Source organism: Daktulosphaira vitifoliae, unplaced genomic scaffold (genome assembly GCF_025091365.1).
Source record: "Daktulosphaira vitifoliae isolate Bord-2020 unplaced genomic scaffold, ASM2509136v1 Scaffold_1, whole genome shotgun sequence".
NCBI lineage: Eukaryota > Metazoa > Arthropoda > Insecta > Hemiptera > Phylloxeridae > Daktulosphaira > Daktulosphaira vitifoliae.
Window position 1 is genome coordinate 58,480,969 of NW_026099572.1, and position 23,897 is coordinate 58,504,865.

The following is a 23,897-nucleotide window of genomic DNA, read 5'->3' on the forward strand; positions in this document are numbered from 1 at the left end:
GATATATATATATATATATATTACTCGTATGTATAAAATACCGAGAATCAAGAGGAGCTTTAGAAGCTTACGAGTTTCCCACGCACAACTTGCAAGTATTCTGGTTGAATGTTTTTCACTGACAGCGAATCAATGATCACAATAATATGTAAATTTCGTTTTGGACGGTTTTGTTAAATTTCTAGGAAAGGCTGTTATTTTTATTTTGTATTACTTACTGATTTTACATAACCTGCGTGTAGAATAGTAAAATAATTCAAAAGGATTTTTTTAATTTTTCATGGAGCTCGTGCGAATAGAAAAATGCGCATTTACTAAAAATAGATATTTTCTATTAAGATTTTTATCACGTTCTGGGATCGCATGACCCTGAGGATTAGAACCTATTCGGATCTACTTCAGTACCTTTGTCTTACACGCAAAACAAACGTTTGGCATGGCGATCCAAAAGTCGAATCGGAGTTCAACCTTGTTCGGATTAATTCGGAGTAAATGTGAATCGAACTACAATAACAATAAACTAGTGTCGGCTCAGCGTTATTTAGAAACCACTTTGGTAATAATTGAATTAAAACGTGTTGGACTTGTTCCAATAGCGCACGGTATGACTACTGATGTATTAGCATTTACAACATGTATAGATGCTATTTATGCATTCTATATTATAGTTCAAATGAATGATTGATATACTCGCAAACTTTAACAATTAATAATACGACCTAGTGCAATTGATTATACCAGCCAACGCACTGAAACTTTCTTTGCGATCATGTCGACTCACAATATCGTAATGAAAACACATTTCTTCTCGGTTATTTATATTATATTGTTTGGCGGATTTTCTAAGTGGAATTAATACATCGAGTTTTATCTTCACTTGATGATGGTAAAGAGGTTGTCAGTTCCGCAGAAATCTTATCGTTTATTGAATTATGTTGTAATAACATTCGGCTTTAACGACTATCAACGCGGCGCTGACACGCGCAATGTAAACTCTCCGGTGAAATGTTAACGTTTCGTAAAACGCCTGCCGATGATCGTTTAATATTGTAATTATCAGAGAAAAATGTTATAAACACTTAAGTGAAAGCAATTGAGAATCTTTATAAAATTGCCATAATTTGTAGACGACGATTAGAAAGTCCAGAAGTTTGCATTGTTCAAGTGCATTTAACGTCTAATCTAACATGCACATTGAGTGCTATGGTGCAATAAAAATTTCGAATGAATATAACCTTTTATTCTTTATCTTAATTTCTGGTATACTCTCGAGGACATAGGGGTAATATACTGAATACCTTTTAACATTAACGTTTATTGCAAAATCATTTTCTAGTTAAAATGTAATTTAAATTCAAAATTTTATGCAAACTTCTAATAATAGGTTATCAAACCAAAAAAGTAACCCAATATAACCTCTAAAAGTCTGATTAATATTCAACGAAATGTTAGACCGGTTTTTGAATGTTATTTCCGCAATTATGAAACGCTACTAGAAAAAAAAGGTGAATTTTAAAAGGTACATTTAAAATTAAAAACGTTTTATATTTATTTATAAACTTGAGTGACAAATGGTAACTCATGGTTTTGGAACTCGTTAAAATTGTAAAATCACTGAAATATTTACTCTTCTTACAATTTTCAATTATGATATAGTTTTTTTTTTTTTATGGAAAAATTACAATATATACACAGTTGTATAATAAGTAATTTTTATAATAATTTTATTTAAAAATGACATGGATAACGGAAACAGAGAAACACCAAGTGGTGCCATTCGACAGCTTAAATTATTGGGTTAGTTTTTTTTTTTTTAATTTTCATTGTGATAGAGTTAATACAGCATCTGCATTTGAAAATTGTAAAAGCTGTTCTTTTCTGTCGTCTTTTATTAGTCGTCTCTATTCACAAAAATTAAGTATTACTATTCACTACTTCAATATACAGTTCTCGTGTGGGCGTTTTGACTACGTTACGCGACTATCCACATGCTAGTTAATTGGATTTCTCTGTGTCCTATGACATATTATACGTCGTAGACTGGTTTTAGTGTATTAAAATAACATTTTAATCTAAAAATAGGAATGTATGAAACTATCGTTTAAGATTCCGGTTGAATGTGAGTTTTTTGACAGTAAAATATTAACAAATAATAATCATCTTATTACTTTTCTTCTTTACATTTTATAAATAATTTTTTTGTATTTAACTTTGCTTTTCTCTTATTAACTAGCAATTATAAATTTTCGAATCGATTTGACTAGACGGTTACATTTTATTTTCAACTTTCCTCCTACGTCAAAAAATTGCTTAAAAGTAAAATCCTTTATCGTTTTCAATCTCATAATGGAAATACTAAAAAAATGAACGAAAAAAATTGTAGTGCTTAGCACAACGATCAAAATATTTTGTTCGTAGTCACCGCATCATTAAAAACTAACGAGACAAGTTGTCGGTCGCCCTGATTTATTCTGCGAAAATAATTATTTAACTAATTGACAACGACCTACAAGTTATTATTGTGTTTTCAAAGTAGAAAGTTTTCGCATTGTTTTATATGACTTATATAAATGTTCATCTAACATTAGATACATTTTTAATGTAAATGTCAAGTAGGATTAGTCAAAAGACTGTTCGGTACTTGAAAACGCCACTAGGAGAAATGATCAGGTAATTGTCAATCTAAAATTGGCATCGATATAGGGGGCGGCCTACCTACCTGGATCGGTAACGCATCACACTTGGGCGTGTAAGTACTGAGGTACGATTGCAACGGAATCGTACTGAGCTATGTAGGTTTTACTGTCATCACTGGCGCATGTGGAGAGAACGTTAAGTATGATTGAATTATTATATCATTGAAATGAAATTGGGATTTAATAATCGTCAATAATTAAACGTTTGTTTATTCAACGCAACTAGGAAGTAACAACAAAACGAATCTTGTTCCAGAGAATAATTTTAAGAAGCAAATATGATATTTTTTTTTGAAATAATAGTTTATCAAATTAAGATTCAAATTGTATAAAAAATGATTTCTTACAAATAATTAAACCGTTGGATTGCTATTAAAGCCGGAAAAAAAATGCTCGTTATTATTTATCGTTTTACCGTACTTGTACAATTTAACATGAACATTATATTTCATTTGTTTTGTCAAGGTTAGCCATCCGTTTTATGGGCAATTTAAAAAGTGTCGATTAAATGATCAAACCCGGTGTTATAATGTGCCGTTTAACGAGTTGTTAAACAGCACGTGTATGGTCAATGTGAAATTTATGCGCTCTCTTGCAGTAGGCAAACGCATAAGTTCTATTGCGTTTTTTATTCAGTCATATTATTGAGGATTCACTTTGCGATTTGTAATCCATTTGGAACGCATTGTTTTATAATCTAAGACACGTGTAGTTCCACTAAGTACATACATTGATAGTGAGGTGAGCATCGCACTCGGTGTGTACATGATATGACACTCCTTTAAATTAGCCTTTGAATAATTAAAACTAAAAAGAAGCCTGTACAATTTCACGTGTGTATATTCAGTTGGCTTTAGAATAGAGCTTGTTTGTTAATATCCAATTCATATTATATCCGAAGCGTGTATTTTTAATGGCTGTTGTGTTTGAACAGAGAAGTATTTAAATAGCGCAGTGTTTGAGTTGGCAAATATGTGACAACTTCTATGATCTAACCGATTTGAACAAGCAAAATTGTAGTCATAATATGTACAATGATAATTGGACGCGATAAAAAACGCAAGGAGTTGCACATATTAAACACGAGGGGTATGCTTGCCGGAAATATGGGGAAAATTTTCATTTATGAATGGCAGAGCGTGTTGTATTATTAATACATAACATCGTGTGCGACGTGTGACGCAATAATAAGAATGTGTCGGAACGACACGCGCTAAGATAGGCCATCGGGCTGAGCAAACATTCATAATAAAAAGCGATTCGAACAGCTTTTTATTTTACGTTTTTCCACACAAGTATTCGACAAACGATCTCTTATAGAGCGTACGATATGCGACCGCTTGTACTATGTGTGCGCCGCTAACAAGTACAATAACATTGTAGCGTAACAGTTTTGTTAATTTTCTTTTTTTTATACTCTCCGGCGAAAATATAATCATATCTTCAGAATGACCCACTTGCGGTCTACGCGAATATTCACCATAATAACTTGCTCGTCAGCCATTGTGATTTCTTTCGTGCACATCATTGTGTGCTATCTGTTCAACATTTTAACCGCCGTAGGGTTTAAGTCGCGTTTGACACAAACCGTTCTGAAGACGATTATATTGTGCCTACTTGAGAAGTTGCGATTTGCGCTTCAATAGTTCTCGCTCTATAATAAACTTATTGAAACTAGTCTCGGCTATGTGTTTGTATACAGAACGATTCGGTCGTACTTATGCATACACGTGACTTTCTTTTTTTTTCTTCGGTATTCGTTAATTGAAAATCAACACTGGGTCGAAGGTTCCCGACGAAAAAGGCGTAGTCGTAATATGGTATATTTATATATATTAATAAGCCAGTCGGCTGTCCTCGATAAGTCGGACCTAATAAAAGTCTTTTAGTGCAAGACTTTTCCTTCCGGTATTCTGCGTATGTAAGACAAAAGCTCGTACAAGGCAAAATGTATGTAATTTGTTTTTTAGTTAGTATTACGTCTCGTATTGAGCCGCCGTGTTTTGTGTGACTGAGGCGCACAACATACTAGCGTAGATATGTTTGTTTATTTTTCGTTCTTTCTTCAATGAATCCTCCTATGACGTAACCTCATCGCTGATGTATTAATCTTGTTTCCTATCTGAGGTTATCACGCGACCGCCCACAAAGAAACACATCATATTTCCTGCTCGAAGCGTTTCCCATACAGGGCGACGAAGGTATTCTCTTGTTGTATGCGCGATGACAATTATTTCACTGCAACGGTAAAAAAAAAAAAGGTTATTTGACAAGTTCACGGTCGTCCTTGTCTACGGCGTCGGCCAGGTTTCAACAACTGGTTCAACGAACTCCAGTAATCTACGGAGACTGGTTGATATTTTGGTCACCACTGGGCGCCCCAAATACCCTCTGCCCCACCGCAGCGTTTGTTGGTCGTGTTGTTCGCGTTCGTCGCACCGACATTGACCCCAGTAGTACACCTAAAAACGTAAATTACACTATAGTGGCCTAATCGAAACGATTGTTTAATACAATAATATACTGCGTTCCTTTTTTAACGAAGTTTAAAATATGTAATAACAAATTCGTTTTGTTTTAAGGGTTATGCTCTTTTGTTATAAGCCTTTTCGGTAGGCCGAAAAGGCTTTAAATGATTTTAGTTTATTTGTTTTTACTTCCAATTTTGTGCTGTCGCATTTTTACACAATCTTTAATGTACAGCGAGCCAAAATAAAAAAAAATTTAACAATATTATTATATTTAAAATTTTTATGAAATTAAATTTTTAAAAAATATGAATAATAAGTTTTTTTCACTTCCTCGGTGGTTTAAAAAAGTTAAGTGATATATATTTTTAATTCTCTGAATATGAATTTGATATCTTCATGCGGGATTTATTAAATTGATCATTATTTAGATAACTGTCATAATATTCAGTAAATTTTAACAAAAGTATTTTTGCCAGGAGCAAACGTTTTTTGGCTTATATAAATGCGATTTACGTAAATAGGTATCAATGGATATGACTATATAAGAAGATTATTTAGTAAATCAGTCATTGTATATACTAGTGAAGATTTCCTAGTAATATGTTCTGTATAACGCCTTATATTCTTGTTTCATGCTTCTTGAGCCTCTTCTGACAATTTCCCTATTTGTAATTATATAATTCCGATATAACGATAATTGAATTAATATTTTGTGTACGTTGCTTAGCTCTTAAAACCAAGAATAAGGTTCTATAAAATGTTTTGCTGTGTATAGATTGTATTCATCAAAAGCATCGTCATATAATAACAGAAAATATTTACATGTAATCAATATTTAATATGACATTAAAATTTCAAACGAATTCTCCAATTAAAATAAAAGTTGCAAAAAGTATTTGCAGTTAGAAGTTATATATTTAATTAATAAATTTATTTTTTGATGATGGTATGTAGTTATTGTAGCACTTATCCGAGATAATAATATTTATTTGCGTAGAAAATTTTAGAAAAACAAGAAAAATTTATCATAAATTATAGATGTTTAATTGTATTATAATTACAGTAAAATATTCCTTATCTTATAAGCTTTTGGATGATACTAAAAACGTGAGAAATATATAAATATAAACTTAAGAAATTTAACTATACGATAAATTGATGTGCATAAACAATATGAATCAGTATTTATGTTATGTGCATAGAATCGCTTTAACGACAAAAAAATTGTCAATTACCATAACGAATATTATCTTTACGACGTACTCAAACATAATCTCTTTAAATACTTTTGTATTATTGTTTTTTATTTTTGTTTTTATCCACTTTTTTAATTTCTGGCCCACTTTGTAACAGCGCTAAATTTTGAATACAATTTTATTTAACAGCGTCGACATAATTGTATACTTAATTAAGTATCTGAATTTAAAAAGAAATTATTCCTTTTAAAAACTGCTTCCGGTGAAAAGTAAACGAAATATAATAACTATTGTATTTTATGGTTTTATTTTTGTAATCGAATGAATTAAGATTTTTGCACAATCTCATTAATGTTCTAATGAGATTGTCCGTTAGACTATGAAATATTATATTTTCTTCTTTGTGAATCTTCTTGTATTTTTTCGTTACACTAAAGATGAACAACGCCATTAGGTAAGAAAAATGTTATTTAAAACAACTCGCGTTGTTTAAATGTAAGAGAGATGAGATTTTTTATCTCGAAATATTAATTCATTACTTTCTAGTTCAACGAGTATTTCATCAAAACATAATTCCCGATTAATGAAATAAAGTTATCTTTTTAAGCAGAAAATCTATTATTTTTACAATAACAATTGCACGAATCAAAATTAGGGCATTAAATTAAAACGTGATTACGCATCATTAAATAGTTACAGATCATGCGCATAATTTTTTTTTATATTGCCATTGACGTTACCACGTTTTATATTAATGAAAATATTTGTTCTGTTTCAGGTAAGTCGACCGTCAATATTCTATCAATTCCGTAACGTTTCGCTGAAATTTACGAGGTTGAGTTCAATTAGGCGATGAACACGGAGAATATGTTTCATCAATCAATCAATTACTTGAATTTTTTAAAACGTATCGTCACGTTTTGCCTGCACCGAGTAGTTATTGGGGTGTGTGCGTCGAAATTCGACCAAACCCTGCGGTGTTACGTTTTAGTACACACAAAGCGGTTTTGTAGACACGTCGCAGTAATTAGTGGAAAATTCCAATACTATTGGGGGGTCACAGGAGATGATATTATTATAGACATTAACGGGAGATAACAGTAAAGTAAAAATACTTGTTGTGTTCCTTTACGGGTGACCGTCCTTGGGTCGAACGTGTTCTAGGTCGAGCCTCTTATGGGTGCGGCAGTCGTCGGTATCCGGGGCAGACACTATCAAATAAATATTAACATGTAGTGGGATTCCAATGTAATAACTATTATTTTTTATTCGCACACATATTTGACGGCACGACCGACGACGTACAGTTCCCCCGAGGCCCGTGTCTGCTGCGGTTAACGTCTACCAGCACTCCGAAGACGATTCCAACGCTTTCACTAGAATTTATATTTTTCCATATTTGGCCAATTTACTCAGCCGTCAGCCAAGACTTCTCTTTTTTAGCGGTTTACTTTCGTTTTATTTCGCTACTGTGTTTAATTGAAAATCAACCCCGTTTCGTTCTCTAACCAAGTTGGGTAACAACTTATTCGTTTTCACATACAGACCGATCGTTTGTGCTCGTTGATTTCTTAACAATGCAGATAAGTATTTGGCAGACGAAGGCTTGTCGACGAAGAGAAACGAGTTACGTCGAATATTGTAACATTTTTTAATATATACGTTTTTTTTTTAGGTCAGTAGAATAAATACATTTTACTTAAACAAAAATTATGGTTACCCTCGTTACTACAATTATAAACTTTAAATACCTACACGTCAATTTGGAATCATTCAACGAAATTAAATATCGTTTAAGCCAAAGTGAACAATATCGGTATACAAAATTCACTATGTCTTAGCAGTCCCTAACTAAATCGTACATTAAATATGATATATATGTGTTCGGTGGAAAGAAAATCTTTTACAGTAAATAATTTCTATTTCGCTGCGACTTTCGACGTCTTCGAAATATGAGAGATTTCGTGACTTCGACACTGATCCCGATTAAGCTAACACCTCCCCTCGCGCGCTTCTCACGTTGTATAAGATCGCGTCGCTGTCATCAAAACGTCGGCCAACTGGCAATGGCGGTGCAGCACAAAAGTTAACGCTGTGCGATACGGATCGCTTTCCTAGAGACAAAGGGAAACGAATAAATAGTTAAAAAATACACTTTTTTCACCAATAAACGTCGTTTTCCCAAAGCATATTGGATTACGTTACCCAAATACACGCGTTTGTTACTTTTTAATACGGAATTGGTACTTACGTTGGCTGGGTTGTGGCTGATGTTCAGGTGATGATGATCTATCGAAGTAAGCGGAATATTTGTCGATCGGGGACTGATGAACGGTTTTTAACATATAATGACTGCGAAACGCGGTGAATAACCGCTGGTATCAGTGCATAAACCTTTATCTACACACTGTTTAATTGGTCTATATTTCAGAATAATCAATTAATCGTTAGAATGATAATCTCGGAACCGTTACCGTTAAATGGGTTTGTTACAGAGAACGGTAGAGGGAGAAATAAAGCCGCGTAGACCTTATTTCCAAGTTGTGATAATATTCTCTTTATGTACAATACAATTGTATTACCGATTACACGTATCTACGTGTGTGTTTTTATAATGCTGATTAAAAAATAAAATGTTCGCACGAGCTCGATCAAAGGGTCAACTTGGTCAATCGGACAAACGTAATTACTATATCTAAATATCCGATCGAGAAATTAAAATGCAAATTATTTTTCATTTGTACCGACACGTTGACCATTGATGTGTTTACGAAACGTGTTTGAGAGTTTTATAATTCAATTATTTTCATTTTGTACTTGTGTCGAATAGCTATCATATCTCATAAATGTCAAATGCCTACTATATCGCCAACAAGTGATACTCGGTTTCTATACATTTATGGTTTTAAAAAAATTATGTTGCTGATGTGTGTTGCCTATCATAGTATGCATTTATTGCGTAATTCGTTTTATTCGATGAAAAACGACTGCAGACGTTATAGTGTTGAATTCATCGCCACTCAGTTTTCAAAGCAAAATTTCACTTTTATATCAACTAAAAGCTACTAGTTTTTAGTTGTTATGAAAGTGAAATTTCTTACATCATGTTGTCTGTATAGCTAAAAATAGTTAACTCTGTAAAACCGTACGCGACCTCTTGACTTTTTGGCGAAATTTTTGTATTCTAATCGATTCCGTTTAAAAATGAATATTGGACCTTGTGATCGAGCGGACTATTGAACGTTTGTTCGAAAACTCAATTGGTTTCTCTTCGTTCCACGTATTTTTCATTGTTGCCGTCTCCCTTTGTGGCTACCCTCGAAGGCTTTTGTAATCGGTACGCAATACATTGAAACCGTCTGCCATACGATTCTACAACGTCAAATGTTATCGAGTGAAAGGAATCCCTACAAGTGTACTCTTTTTAGCGAATAGAAAGCTAAAAACATTACCTTAGACGAATACGTGTGTGACTTGTGCTGTGTGTCCAGAGTCGTCAGTTCGGAGAAGAAAATGTATTTGTGTTTTTTTTGTGCCGGCAAGGTCTGCTTCGGGCGACTTATGTCACGATCATCATCTCCATTCGCATTCGACCTTGATCAGTTTTCATCGGACCAACACCGCGTTTCCGGTCTGACTAGGAATACAAGTATTTACCAAAGTAATTACACACCGTGGGCGCACGCGTTCCCACGAGTTTTCCGGTCAACGTTGGCCACAAACCAATTAGGTCGACCAGTGTGCGTTTGGATATGTGTGACACAAAATATCCGGAACCGGCGGTGGTCGTCGGATTCTTGTTCCGGTCGTTATCGCTTGACCGTCACGTTAAAAATAAAAAAACATAGTATTATATGTCGCCAGACAAAAATGCTTTTCATTCAGTAATAATTATTATCGTTCGTATTTTTATCTTTGGCAATAGTCGTAAAACGGTTTTATTGCTCTCACATAATTGTCGGTCGATATTGAGTGTACGACAATTGTTGTGTAACGATTAACACAGGTGGCTGTTACCGCGAGCCTTTCCCTTTTGCACGTTCTCATTCATTGATATTAGCGGTTATCTATGTGTCCATCTCGTTCATGACTGGGGGTGTTTGTCGGTCGGGCGCCGCTTGTCGTCTCTAATATGTAACATTATAATCAAACGCTCGTGTTGCGCTTTAAGATATTCCACACGGCGATGATATCGGGCGTGTACTAAAATCATTTAAATTTAACACTTTCCTCGAACTACTTGAATCTGATCCTAATTTACATTGTCGACAAATTCATTCAACCGATGAACAATCGTTCTGCCAAATGTGACATTATTATAATATTATTGTGTCACGATTATCGTCTTTTTGGAATATCAATTTTTTTTTATCTAGAACGCTAAAACGATCGTTTTATATTTGACCAGTTTGATGTTGAAAACAAAACGTCTTATTGGAATGAATATCGGAAACGATGTTGTTAGTTTTCCAACCTCTAGGTATTCTCTAATAAGTTGTTGTTTTTAAACGGTATTATTTTAATAATTTCTATAATTATCGATACCATCTTTGTGTTCGACTGCAGCTGTTGTTGGTTTCGTTTGTGATTTGAGGTTCGCGGCTGGGAAGCCCGTAAGTACATTGTTTTGCGGTCTTTACAATCGTGTGAATGTAGTCTGCGTGTCGGCGACAAGCGGCCATGACGTTTGCCGATATAATCATCTCGGCGGGTTGTCTTTCACGACGACCGGCTTAACTTATTCATCGTGTGGTGTTGCCCTAAGTGTGAAGACTTACGCCGCTCGGTCGGTTGATTTCTCTTATACGATGATATGCGAAGCGCATTGAAATGTATCTATAAAAGCTTTATGACGTGCATAAAAGGTCGATGGTTTTAGGGGTCGTTGTTTTAATAGTGTACAAGTCCACGTGTGTATTGTGCATAGTAACGGCTCGGCGCCTACTTGTTGTTTTCGTCAAAAACAAATTGATCGTCCAACAAAACGTTCTTTACGGCGAGAAATAACAACAATAAAAACAAATAGCAGTAAAAAGGACTAAATAGATGTACACGATCAACACGCTACGGGCGCGCGTAAACAAGTCGGAGATTAATAAGTGTTTGGTAACGTGTAAACAATTCTACGCGTATCGTAAAACAGTTGAGGGAAACACAAACCGTTGAAATGATCGAGTTTCTTTACGCGTCAAACAGGATTAGAGGACCACACGAATCCACCAGTCTTTTTACCATTTACATCACTGTCGCCTCTATTGTACTGTTAAAGTATTTTCATCGAAATACACGTGCTTTGCCGTTGTCATAATCGAACGCATCTGCGATCATCTCGATGATCTCGTCAAACGATATGAACTCCGTGTAAACGTGCCCAAATTCTGTAAGCTAAGAGTTATAATAAAGTGTGTATTTTAAATGAGGTGTGATTAACATCGGTATAATTACGATTATTGTTTTATTGTACAAGTCGTTTATTATTTCTATTGCAAATGGTTAATGGTATGCGCCTATTACTAAACAAGACTTAACAATAAATTAAATGCCGGACGAATAGTCTTTTAACACGTATCGGGTTTTATGCAAATTTCTGGGGTCATAAACACAATATATAATGTACACCTGTGTGCGGTTTTGTGTGAGAATAACATTATCACAGTCGTTATAAATTCTATTGCAATTACATTACTATGCATTGATACCATTTGTACAAGTCGGCAAATGTAAATAAGAAAAATAAAATTCACTATTGTAATTTTTACATAATATTTTCAATTATTTGTATCTGTCGACGAATCGAATTACCTCGTGTTCCCCCCCCTCCCGTACTGATGTTTCGCCAATTTTATTCGACTCGTCAAAGCGCAACAATCGACTCGGCGTTAAAAAACTGATCGCCGATACCGCGCGACAATATTTATTTGTATACATTTTTTGGGAAAGTTTTTGTATGCGTTCTAAATGAGCAAACACTCGTCTCGCACGTCGTCAACAATACGTATTGATGTTGAGCACAATATTGTCGAGAGGGAACACTCGATCCGAGTATTATTGTAATCTATTGCGATGGTTTTTGTGTTAAAATATTATCGTCGCTTTCGGGTTCCCGGGGAAAGGGCCGGGGAGGTGTTTCTGGAAGTGTAGGTAGTGGTTGTGTGCGCGGGGTCAGTATTTACGGCGGCGGCCGCGGCGGTTCCATTGATGACGTCACAATACCGGCTTGTAAACGCGTACAACGGTGGCGGCGGCGGCGGCGGCGGCGGCTTCCATTGATCGGCGGATGCTGTGTGTCGTCATCACGTGTGAACCCCTTTCGCCATCGCTGCCACCACCTTCGCCGCCCACAGAAAATACACGGCACCACTACCACCGTATCTCGTCCGGCCGGTCATCAGCAATCGGCGGTGGCCCACGTGCGCCACTCTCAGTCGCCCACGGGCACTGCGACTCCCCACGACACCACTACCACTACACACAACGCGCTATAGGTACCGCTTTTCTTTGTACTGACAAAGTTACATAAAATAGATTAGGTAAAACATTTACGTGAGTCCGTCGTCGGTTAATTGGCTTGCAGTGCACGAGACAAAAACTATGGGAAAACTCTTAAATACCGTTACCTTAAACAGTATACGACAGAATACCACGTGATGCTCTTCTTAGTATTTTTTATCCTCCCACGCCCAACAACACTGTCGTTGGACTTTAATAAAATAAATCGTTAACTAAAGATACACTCTCATAGCACAGCTCTTGTGCAATAGAGTGTAGAATGACAAATGTGTTTTCACTTGACGTTTACTCGGTGTCAAGGTAAAATAAAAGTACCTTATCTTTTTTTACACTCTGGGATAAAATAAAACCGTCAAAATGTCAGTAATTTTTGTGCTTCGGCGTCAGTATTATGTTATCGTGTATTATAATTTTTGTAAAAAAATCAATATCCAATGAAATCGAAAATATTTTCCTCTATAAATGGTCTACGTCAGACGCTTAATATTTGTTTTCAAATTTTTAATTACAAATGTTATTAAGTTTCAGTTTTTTCCTTTTGTAAATGTTTTTATAATAGCTGCAGATATAGAAGTCAAATATCGTTAAAAATATCTTGTCGAGCGTAGGCCGGTTTATAATTGGCTCCAACTCAATGGAACCTCTAATCATTAGGATTGCCTTTGGTGTTTCATAATTGTTCCCTCAATGTGTCCACATATATAGTTGTTTAAGGAGGTATGCGTAGTTGTTACCAAATATGAAATATCGTTAGTGACAAACATCTGACATTTTTACAACAATCTTTTGTCGTGTACACTGAATATAACGTAAATGTTTTAGGCCACAATTGTACAACGCAATTTTTTTACAATAGTTATTTTAACCGCAATTTCTATCAAACGAAAATCGTAAAAAACGAAATTCTTCTTAAAAGTCCATAGAAAAGCGTTAATCGATTGGTTAGCTTTCAAAATAATGGTCTGATATTTTCACTTAATAACTAATTAAATAATCTTAAATATTGTAGACTGTTTATACGGTAATATAAAATTTGATGCTGAGTAAATTGTACTGTAAATTATTTGATTGATACAATAACGGGGTTGGGTTCTAAATTAAGGTGTAAATTAACAGAAAACGCCCTTGTAACAATCTATACGAAATTGGATTACGATTTTATGTATGTACATATACAAAGTTTGAGAGATAATTATTAAGCAAAATAGAAATTTACAGGGCAATAACCTCCGTCGACAGAATTAAAAATTATATCTTTTCACAAGTGTTACTATACAGTCAATTAACGTGTTAAGAATTATTTTTTAATGTTAATTACCGATACAGATATGATAATCGATTGTGAACGCAAGTTGCTAATATTTTGTTTAATCTAAATATGTTATCTATTTAATAGTTCTCTTCGCCACTTCTCGTTAAAAATAATTGTTTTTCTATGTATATTATAGGCGTACAATAATAAAAACAAGAGTTATTATTACTCAAATCTTATTTACTGTTGCGAATTTAATTTTCTCGTCAACATGTTTTTTTACTTATTTTTATGTAATAATTTAAGTCGCATTTGATAATTGTTTTTTCATAAAACAATCACTTGATTTTTTTTACCTAATGTATAATTTCAATAAAACCTATTTTACACCGCACATATTTAAATTGGTCAACTTGGTTTATGTATTGATTTTCACTTATCTAGTGCAGAATAATTAAACTTGGTGACTAATTCAGACCGTTTAGGTTGGATTTATTATTATAATTTTGTTATTGTCGCAGGTCCAAACTCGATGCACATTCAACCCTTGACACTTATCGTGTAGCTATACTAATTCCTATCCGATAACTTGCCGTGTCCTTGGGGCTTATTAGAATTTTTTTGCAAAAACCGTTTGCATACATTTTAATACGCGAAACTCATCATCGTTATTCAGGGTCTCTTGATTTAGTATATACTGAATATATTAAGTGTACCTAAATTATAATACATTCGTTACAATATACGAGCTATTTTCATCGTTAGTTATCTCACAATGGGTCTGGTTTTCTCAGTATTTTGTTTTTATGTAAAAAAAAAAAAGCGAGAACGTGACTTGTTATTCTGGAAATTTATTGCTGTTGATGTAAATTTACGATTACATATGCATTAAAAAACAAAAAAAAAACACACTTTTGATCGAAAAACCGTAGAGGTTTTAGCAAATTACCAATTACAACAAGTGATTACGCTGAATTTATTTTTAAATATTTGCCGGACTTGTACGTGCATCAAATAGTAAGCTTAAAACACATAATACATAAGCTTCGACCGTGTCCGGAGCTTATAATTCGACGTGGACATGATTTTATAGGTAGCATTTGTCGAGGTCATGAAAAGTTATGTGGTGTTTGATTTTCGTTTTCGACGATAGTTTTTTTTTTAATAAGGTTTCACTGGTATGCTTCAACAGTGACGCTTTGAACATTTTGGGTCATACTAAGAAAAATGATGGTTCTTCAAAAATCGATTATTCGGCTAGTGAATATGTCCTCGAAAAACCAAACGGTCAACGTTCGCCCCTTGTCGTCTGTGGTGTACCGCATTTATTATTATAAAAATTTATTGGTATAATCAATTTTTGTACGAGGAAATTTCTACGAATCTTTGATAACTTGTCGTCCGTGATTAACAACCGATTTGTTCGAGTGCCAATTTTCCGTCGTATATTAAAAACGAGTTATTCAAATTTCTTTATCATTTATGTGTAAGTGAACTACACAAAACTGAGTAGTGGCTGTTAACAAACAAAATTCACAATAAGTAATCGCCGAACAACGTTTAGCAATTGATATCAGTAAGTAAAGGCGTTTCCGTTGTTATGAGTGTATTATTATACTCGCAATTATCTAATAAGGTTAAAAAATAAATGTAAATAGAAAATTGTTTTTCTACTTTTATCTTTTACTCGTATGGCAACTTCTACTTTGTGAGTATACCGACATGAGATAATTCATTAGGGCGTTGTTTATTCGTTCCAACTTTTTCAGGTTGTCTGTGAGTCATAATTCGCCGGCGGTTTCTCTGAAACGTAAAATTTTCATTCGCGTTATAAACGAATTTGTCTAGTCCCTCTGTACCTTCTACTTTTCGGTACACGTGATTTGGGATGTTTTCGAGTCGGCGTGTTTACATTTTGATAAAATGAGCCCCCTAGTGCATAAATATTGTACACTGGTCACATATTACAATAATGCGTTACAATACGCCGCGTTTAGGAAACGTTCGACCTCAGAGAGTAAAATTAGACGGGCGACCATCGGGAGGGTTCTGCATACGACGTGATCATCGGTCGACGTATGGCGATAGATTAGGAGCGGGTAAGGGATTCTGTTTGACTTGGCACGAGAGGATGTCATCGGATCGTCGACGGAATGTATCGGTCGCACGCGAGTCAAACACGCGCATACACCACATCTGTTTCGTTGACATTTGCGTTTGTGTGCACATAAACAACACCGATGAAAATAATACGATACTTGTGTTTTAATTATCGTCACTAGCCAGGGACTTGTATAGTCGCATTCGTAACACCATATCCGGCAATTATTCAGACTTCTCATTATTGTCGTGCAAATAATCCGCGGAATTCCGCCAACACTCGCGCGATGTAATAAACATGTATTCACGGAATATTTCCTATATGGAAATATTTGCACACTTTACATCAGGCAAATTTCCTCAGTCACCTTTATTGTTTTTCCTTACTCACAGACGGCTGCATTTTATATCATTCACGACATAGTTTTCTCGATAATGGATTTTACATTATATATTCATGAGCTTTTGCAAGAAAAAGATTCTTCCCCTCAAACAATCGATACACCTATCGACCGGGCGGCAACTCGAACGTTAATTCTCTGTACTATTAAGTAGGTCAAGAAGAAGAAGAAATTGATTAAATTCAATCTTTGTCTAAAACGGTCGACCTTCTATCTGCTGATTAATTTTCGTGGAACAAACGAAATGCCTGTGTACATTTTAGTCGTAAGATGAATGACTAATAGATTTTGTTGCGATTCGAACTAATGACTTATTCTGAAATAGACATCTGCGATTATTTAATTTTGCTTGACTATCGATTGTGTGCTTAATTATTCGATAATTTTTGAAAAATGGGTTTTAAAGTCGAATGAATTATCAATTTTATGAATTAAGTTGAATGATCAATCCAATAGATAATTCGATTGATTTCAAAATACAATATTATATAAAGTTAGAGTTTGAAGAGACGTTCAAAAAATGAATTGTAAGTAATAAATAAAATAAAAAAAAAATTGTTTTTTTCAGCACTTTCAATAAACAAATAGAATTCACATCACTATCATGATTGTCGCAAGTCAAATCGTTTATCTAGCCTCCTCCTTTAGTTTATATCAATAATCGACATAATCCGTTTGTTTTACGTCGAAACATTAATTAATTAATTAAACAGTCGATTAAATGGATTGTTATTTAATCGAGAAAATAACCTACTCTACCCTGAAGTCTATGTATGTTACCACTTGAGAGTAAATAAATATCTTATTTACTGTTTCTCAAGGCGATTATAAAGTCAAGGTTTAAATTTAATATTCGGCTAAATTAGCGAAAATATCACACGGTGCATCTAAAAGTCCTTATTATGTTTCATTTTTTTTTTTAATCGTTTTGTCGCTGTACTACCGACAGGCTGCCATTGTTTAGTCCTTGATTTTGACTGTGGTGAATAAAATTAATGTTTTTGCGCGAAACCGTTTTGGCCTTGTCAAAATCTATACAAACGAAAGTCGATGGTCGGAGTTGACAAACTCGGTGGAACATTATGCTACTGTTGCATGTTGTTATCATTTCAAAGTTTACACCGAGATAAACAACACGAATATAATATTGTTATTGTTGCCTTCAATTGGACTGGTACCATTAGCACGGTGGTAATTATAACGTGTGTTTTGCGGTGTAGTATTATTTAATGCCGTTTGTCTGGTCGTGGTGGCGGTTTACGAACAAGCGCAGATTGAGTAACATGTTTAGAGAAATCATATATTGTAACGCACAACATTATGTTATTGTGGTGTATTACGTGCCTATATGGTATAAAAATAATTTCCCCGTGGGCTGTCCACACGACGGTGAAGGGGAAATTATTATATTAGTAGTGAGTGCAATCCAAAAGTCGAGGCCGTCCGGTTTTTTCTTTTTAAACAAATATATTATTACTTTTGAAATTACCGCGACGTTGTCAGTACAATACGTTGCAGCTCGTTCTATTGATTTTCAACACAGTGCACTTGGCTGTATTAAAAAAGCTCGTTTACATAATAACTCATTGTGAACGTCATTAAACCGATCAATCATTAGCGATAATAATTCAAGTACCCGGCAAACAAGTTGATATAATGGCTGTTGCAAACGAAAAAGAAATGTCAGACACTTTGGATCGACCTTACGATAACGGCCTTGTCATTGAACCGAAGAGCAAAATTACGCTATTGTTGAAGATTATTTATTGTTTACAAGTCAGTTTTAGGCGAAATAAAAGTTTGACGGCCAACATCGCTCACCGATATTTCCCTCTTATTTAGGTCCTGTTTTTATTTTTTGTAATAATAAGCTTAACATAATAAGTTTTTTATTTTTTCTCTCGGTGTGCTCTTCAATTATGAATTATATCCGGCCAGGCCAATATTATTACACACTGCTGCACGCATACCGTTAACCCGAACCGAGGCCATTTATAATAATCGCTACACACACACACACACACACACACACACACGCCCATGCTCAAGCACGTACTGTGACCATTATGTGTGCGTACGCTCTTAGGTGTGTGTGTGTGTGGTTTTTTTTGTATAGTTGCAGCGCCGTGAGACAAATGAGAGAATACCACTCGACTGGGATCACGTCGGTGCAGTGGCTGCGGATTAGCCTAGTAAAAGCATTACAAATTGTTATTGCCACGGTGCCGTTACCGGACTGAGAAGTACACTTGGGCGTTCGAACTAATCGCCGAAATTGTCTTGCCGGCACCGACCTCATAGTGTGGGACGCGGGTTATCGCGCCAACAACGGCCGCAGATGAGCTCTAACGCGCATTAGTCTAGATGTGTGTGGTGACAATCTGTGAGAACAATAAAACTGATTTAAATATATTGTAAACACATGCAAATTAGCTTCAGGTCGGTCTATGTTCTGCTGCGGCGACCGAATTATCACCGTTTTCGTGCAATCAATTGACTGTCGTGACTCGGAATTATTCGTGCGATTTTTATTGAAATGTTCTAAGCTGATTAGACAATTTTTTGCAAAAATATTCCCAAAATACAAATTTATGACCAAAAACTTTACTTTAGAGACATGTCTCGCGAGTATCTGCTTCATAAAACATAGATAGTCGAGAGGGACATCGCTCCTAACTTACGTTCTTATCATACGATTATGTATCGAAACGGATTTTTACTGGGCTGCGGCGTCTCGGGTGGCACTCGACTACTGAAAAGGCAGTGAGAAGTTTTATTCTCGGCTAGAAATCGCGTAAAAAATTATATATCAAAATAAAAAACCTTTGGTTGGAGAACGATTCGAGTTTGTACCGGTCTGGTACTCGCATCAACACATATACGTGCGTCGTTACTAGTAAATACCAGCTAAGGGGATGGGGAATGGAATAAGGGTAATGTCCCCGCGCGGCAGACGTCTCGCATACGCCCACCCTTACCGGTGACCGTCGCCGAGCGGTGAAGGCATTTCACGTTGTCGGTCCTATGCCGACAGATCGAAATCGGGTTCCGTTTTTTTCATTTCACTATATCTATACACATTGTTGTGTGTAGAAAATGAATGATTGGTCTGGGATTCTCTTTTATTTTTTCTCATTCTTACTATTACTATATGCCAGCGCATGCACCGATCTTCGGTTGTTCTTGTTTAGGTTTTTTTTTCACTCGGTTGATTGTGTTTAATCTCCCCGGGGCTATGCTTGGCGGCAGCGGAGGAGGCGCGATGGGAAAAATACTCCTAAAGGTATTTACGAGGAATATGATTGTTTTTTTTTTTTTACTCGTGTTTCTTTCGAGTACCATACGTGCGGTGTAGTGTACACTCAATATCACGTTAGCCACTATGCTCCGGTGCGCCCGCAATCGCTTGTTAAAATCAAAATTACAAATATATTATAAAATCCAATAGTTTTTTTTTTTATTCATTCGTCTCGCCATTTTCTCTTCTATTATTATTTATGTTTCAACGACCCTGCTCGAAGAGCTTAAACTCGACGAAACTGTACGTGGTGGCGATTATTATAATTTTTATTGCGAGACAGATAACCACTTATTTTTCGATGGCCTCCGAAAAAGCTTATTATTATAGTCGAAGATTTCTCGTTAACGACTCTTCGATTATTAGAATACACCGAAGAATGATTAACAGTTTAGTTGCCGCGTAGAGAGATTCGAAAGGTTTTTCCCGACGATATTGAGATACAAGAGCCTCTCGAGACCGAACTTTTGCCGGTCGAAAGTTTTTCCAATTCGAACCGAGTGTTTTTGTTGACCAATTAAATTTATCTCGGAAAACGGAAAGCGCACACCGGTGCCTGCGTATCTAGGAATATTATACACTGTGAGCAATACAGACCGGTGCCGTTGCCGAATAACAGACTCTTTGGTAATCTTATCGTTTATTGCATACGCACACGGGCAAATCGGGCCAGTAGCACGTCAGGGATGTGTAACGTAATACGGCGGCGGGGGCGTTTTGTGTGCGTAGTCGTAATACGATTACGTGGAACGAAAGCTGTTGTAGGATAAATGTAAAAGTTTTTTTTCCGGTCCGTCGTCGTCTGTTTGCGACTAAAAGGAAAAAAAAATTAAATAAAACTACATATTTATGTCATTTTTTCACCAATCCGATCGTAAAAGTGTCGGGTATCCGACTCAGGTAAAAAGATTATCCCACACGCGTCATGTAGTCATCCGACAAAAACCTACCGACGGTTTATGGAGCGCAGTACCCCACACGCGTCTCGGTCCTCGTCGTGGTGTTCTATCGCCGTAGGACAAGGACAGGTGTGCACACCGAGTTTACCGTTGTGCGTGTAACGTGATAATACACGGCCCGTGCACTACTAATAATATAGTTGAAAATCGATTGACAATCGTGTGGCGGCGACCGTTTGGAAACGGACTTGACCGGACGGTCCGCAAGAACAAGGGAAGGTGTTTTATTTTTCCGTTGCGCACACTGAGCCGATGTCTTAGCCGAATCCTTTTAATCGCGTATGATTTAATTTTGTAAACACCGACGTCACGTTTCGTTTCGCGGTATTTGACGTCAGCGGATTTGCTGACGACATTACGCAGCAACAGATCATAGTTTAGTTGTTACAATTGTTTTGCTTCGAATTTCGTTCGGTACGTGCCGACGAAAGTTCAATCGCATAATTAGAAGTACACGCGTTGTTATTAATAACCGGTTAACTAACCGATGACATTTTTATGATAACACTTGACCGTGAGCCGATTTTCAGTTTAAACGATGGGATTCCCTTTAGCTATTAAATGTGAACAACTACCGATCGGCGTGTCCTTGTGCACCGCACAACGATTTTTCTCGCATAGGAAATACCTGATGAAACGTGTGTTTATTGTTTGAGTGTGCGTCGTACAGATGATGAAACGGCCGACGGATGTGTTTGGAATTGGTGAACACGGCGGCGGCGGGCTCAAGGTCCGTTTATTAAGATAGAGAATAGAAACGAAAACATTTATGAAACTGGTCCGAATATACACACCGGTCGCGTTCAGTGCACTCCGCCCACGGAGCGTGAGCAATAACAGCATCACGAGACAATAACAGGAGAAAAAGTGAAAATGTCAAGTCGTGTGTCAGCCAACGGTGGTGTACGTGCGCCCCGCCACGTAGGCCCGAGGGCCGAGATCAAACGTGGTGGAGATTTTAGGAGGAAAATGTAAAAACAAAAGCTCGTAGTACAAATCATTGGAAATCACTGCAAATGGTTTGTGACGTAGGTAATCAATCGACGTCCACACTCCATCAAATCGGACAACTGTAGGACATTTTGATGTTGTTGTTTTTCTTCGTAGTACTATTGCGTTTTGACCGACGTTGTTAAATGTTTTGCCGTGTAAACAAAACACTCGGTAGGCTATTCGCGTTGCTGTTGTTGTCAACGCGATAAAAAAAAAAAAAAAAAAACACCAAGCTCTGAAGATTAAATAATAGCCTATTGTTTTGGGTGCAGCCCGCGGCGAGTATCGCGGAAGTTGAACACGCATCACACTAAATAAATAAAACGAATCGATAAAATGGCTTTATTGTTTTCTAAAGTTTTCGCGTAGTAGCCTGAAAATCGGTCGCACGTAAGCTCGACGGCTATCTCGACACGGCGGCAAGCCGATTTTCAGTCACGGTCAATCTCGAGAAGGGGTTACACTAGGGTGCTGTGTACAAAGCGATACCCACGCCAACCGTACTAACCCTTTCCTTAACCGCGGTCGGCGTTTAATAGCCAAGGATCTACAGAAAAATAACGATGGGGTATGCTGCTGAACCGAATACACGGAATAGAAATCCCAAACGAATGGAAATTATGAGGTCATTTTATTAAGTGCAGGTATTGTACGAATTAGCATGGCGATCGCTCTGTATGCGTCCGTACAAACGTTACGTTTACAACGCCGTCGCTGCCGCCTGTATATAATATTCCGTCCCACTTCACGTCCGATTTCAGCTGTGTGTGTGTGTCCTTTACCGCCGCCGTCCCGAGACGTGCACCGCCACTACCACCGCCCGTTTGCTATGCCACTTCCACTACGACCGCCGTTACTACCACCACTACCACTACCGCCCTTCTCCTCGTCATCGTTAGCCGCCGCCGCACGCGCATCCCCTCCACTGCGTTTACCGTCGTAAACATTTACAGCGCGGCGGACACACACCGCCACCACCGGCGGCGCGCTCTTCTCTTCTCACACGCACACACACACACAGACAAATACATACGAATACGTACGCACACACTATACGGCAAGAGGCGGCAGCAGCGGATAACACTCAATATGGCTTCCGTACGATTGGTCTTCGGTCGCGCGTCCGCTTGGTACCACTGTTACAGTGTATTAGTGTAAAACAAAACAAATTAATTAGTTTAATTTCGTCGAATACGTTGATCGTGTTTTTCTTTATTCTATATTCGCTCTCGAATTTTGTTGGCTCGCGTAATCGCCTTTAGTCTCCGTATACGTATTTGTTTAATCTATTATAATCGTATTATTTATCATCGGTGTATGTGCCAGTGATTTTGTGCGATAATATAATTTTTATTTTTCCACGGTTATTTACCACTTGTAATGACCATCTATGTTTGTTTGTGTGATGCTTTCGCGCTTGTCTTATCCGTGTGGTCAGCAATTCGGCCGTAGCTTAAACGCCTGCGGATCATGTCCGATCGCTATCGTTAGATAATTGCCAAAAACAATACCAGAAGCCGGACAGGCACCATGAGTTACCGGCCAAAACCCAACCCGTTCGACAGCCTAAGGAATTCGCCGTCCCACAACCGTGGCAGTCTCAGCTACATGACAGCGTAAGTCCTATGTCCAATATAATATCAACCGTAAACGGTCTAGGAATTTGGCACTAGTCGCCGTTGTTATCATTAATAGGCATGTAATCGGGTCAGAGAAAGTATATTCGCATTGTAATCGTACCCAACTGCTGTTATCACCACTCCTCCATTACTCGACTGACAATTAGTTTCCTTCTCTGAGTACTGATAACACTAATATTATTCCGTGCGTCCCTCCCCTTACACTGTCCCAAATGTCGGCCGCGGGGAGCTGTGTGTCGTTATGATGGTCTAACAGCTGTTTTTGAAGAGCCTGTAGCGTTAGGAGGTACCCTTTACTTAAACAAAGTACTTTTTGTTTAAGACTTGTGGTCAACATTTAATTTGGCTGCCGTATGTGCTCTTCATATTGCCAGAAGAAAA

The 23,897-nt window shown here is 36.7% G+C and overlaps 2 protein-coding genes across 10 annotated transcripts in view; one reads left to right on the forward strand and one right to left on the reverse strand.

Annotated features, from left to right (window-relative positions):
* Positions 1-8,754, reverse strand: part of LOC126908464 (alpha-tocopherol transfer protein-like) — a 19,261-nt gene extending 10,507 nt beyond the window's left edge. Inside the window, exon 1 of one of the 2 annotated variants that reach the window (XM_050690591.1) lies at positions 8,615-8,754. The gene's annotated coding sequence lies outside the window, so the exon portion shown is untranslated. Of the gene's footprint in view, positions 1-405; positions 598-8,614 lie in introns of those variants that run through there. The other variant, XM_050690617.1, reaches the window with a different exon arrangement.
* Positions 1-23,897, forward strand: part of LOC126907994 (AF4/FMR2 family member lilli-like) — a 123,922-nt gene that overhangs the window by 75,642 nt on the left and 24,383 nt on the right. Inside the window, exon 1 of one of the 8 annotated variants that reach the window (XM_050689830.1) lies at positions 22,919-23,492. The exons of the other annotated variants lie outside the window; for them this stretch is intronic. Within the exon in view, the coding sequence (XP_050545787.1) occupies positions 23,407-23,492 (86 nt within the window). The 5' untranslated portion in view covers positions 22,919-23,406. Of the gene's footprint in view, positions 1-22,918; positions 23,493-23,897 lie in introns of those variants that run through there. 8 annotated transcript variants of the gene reach the window in all.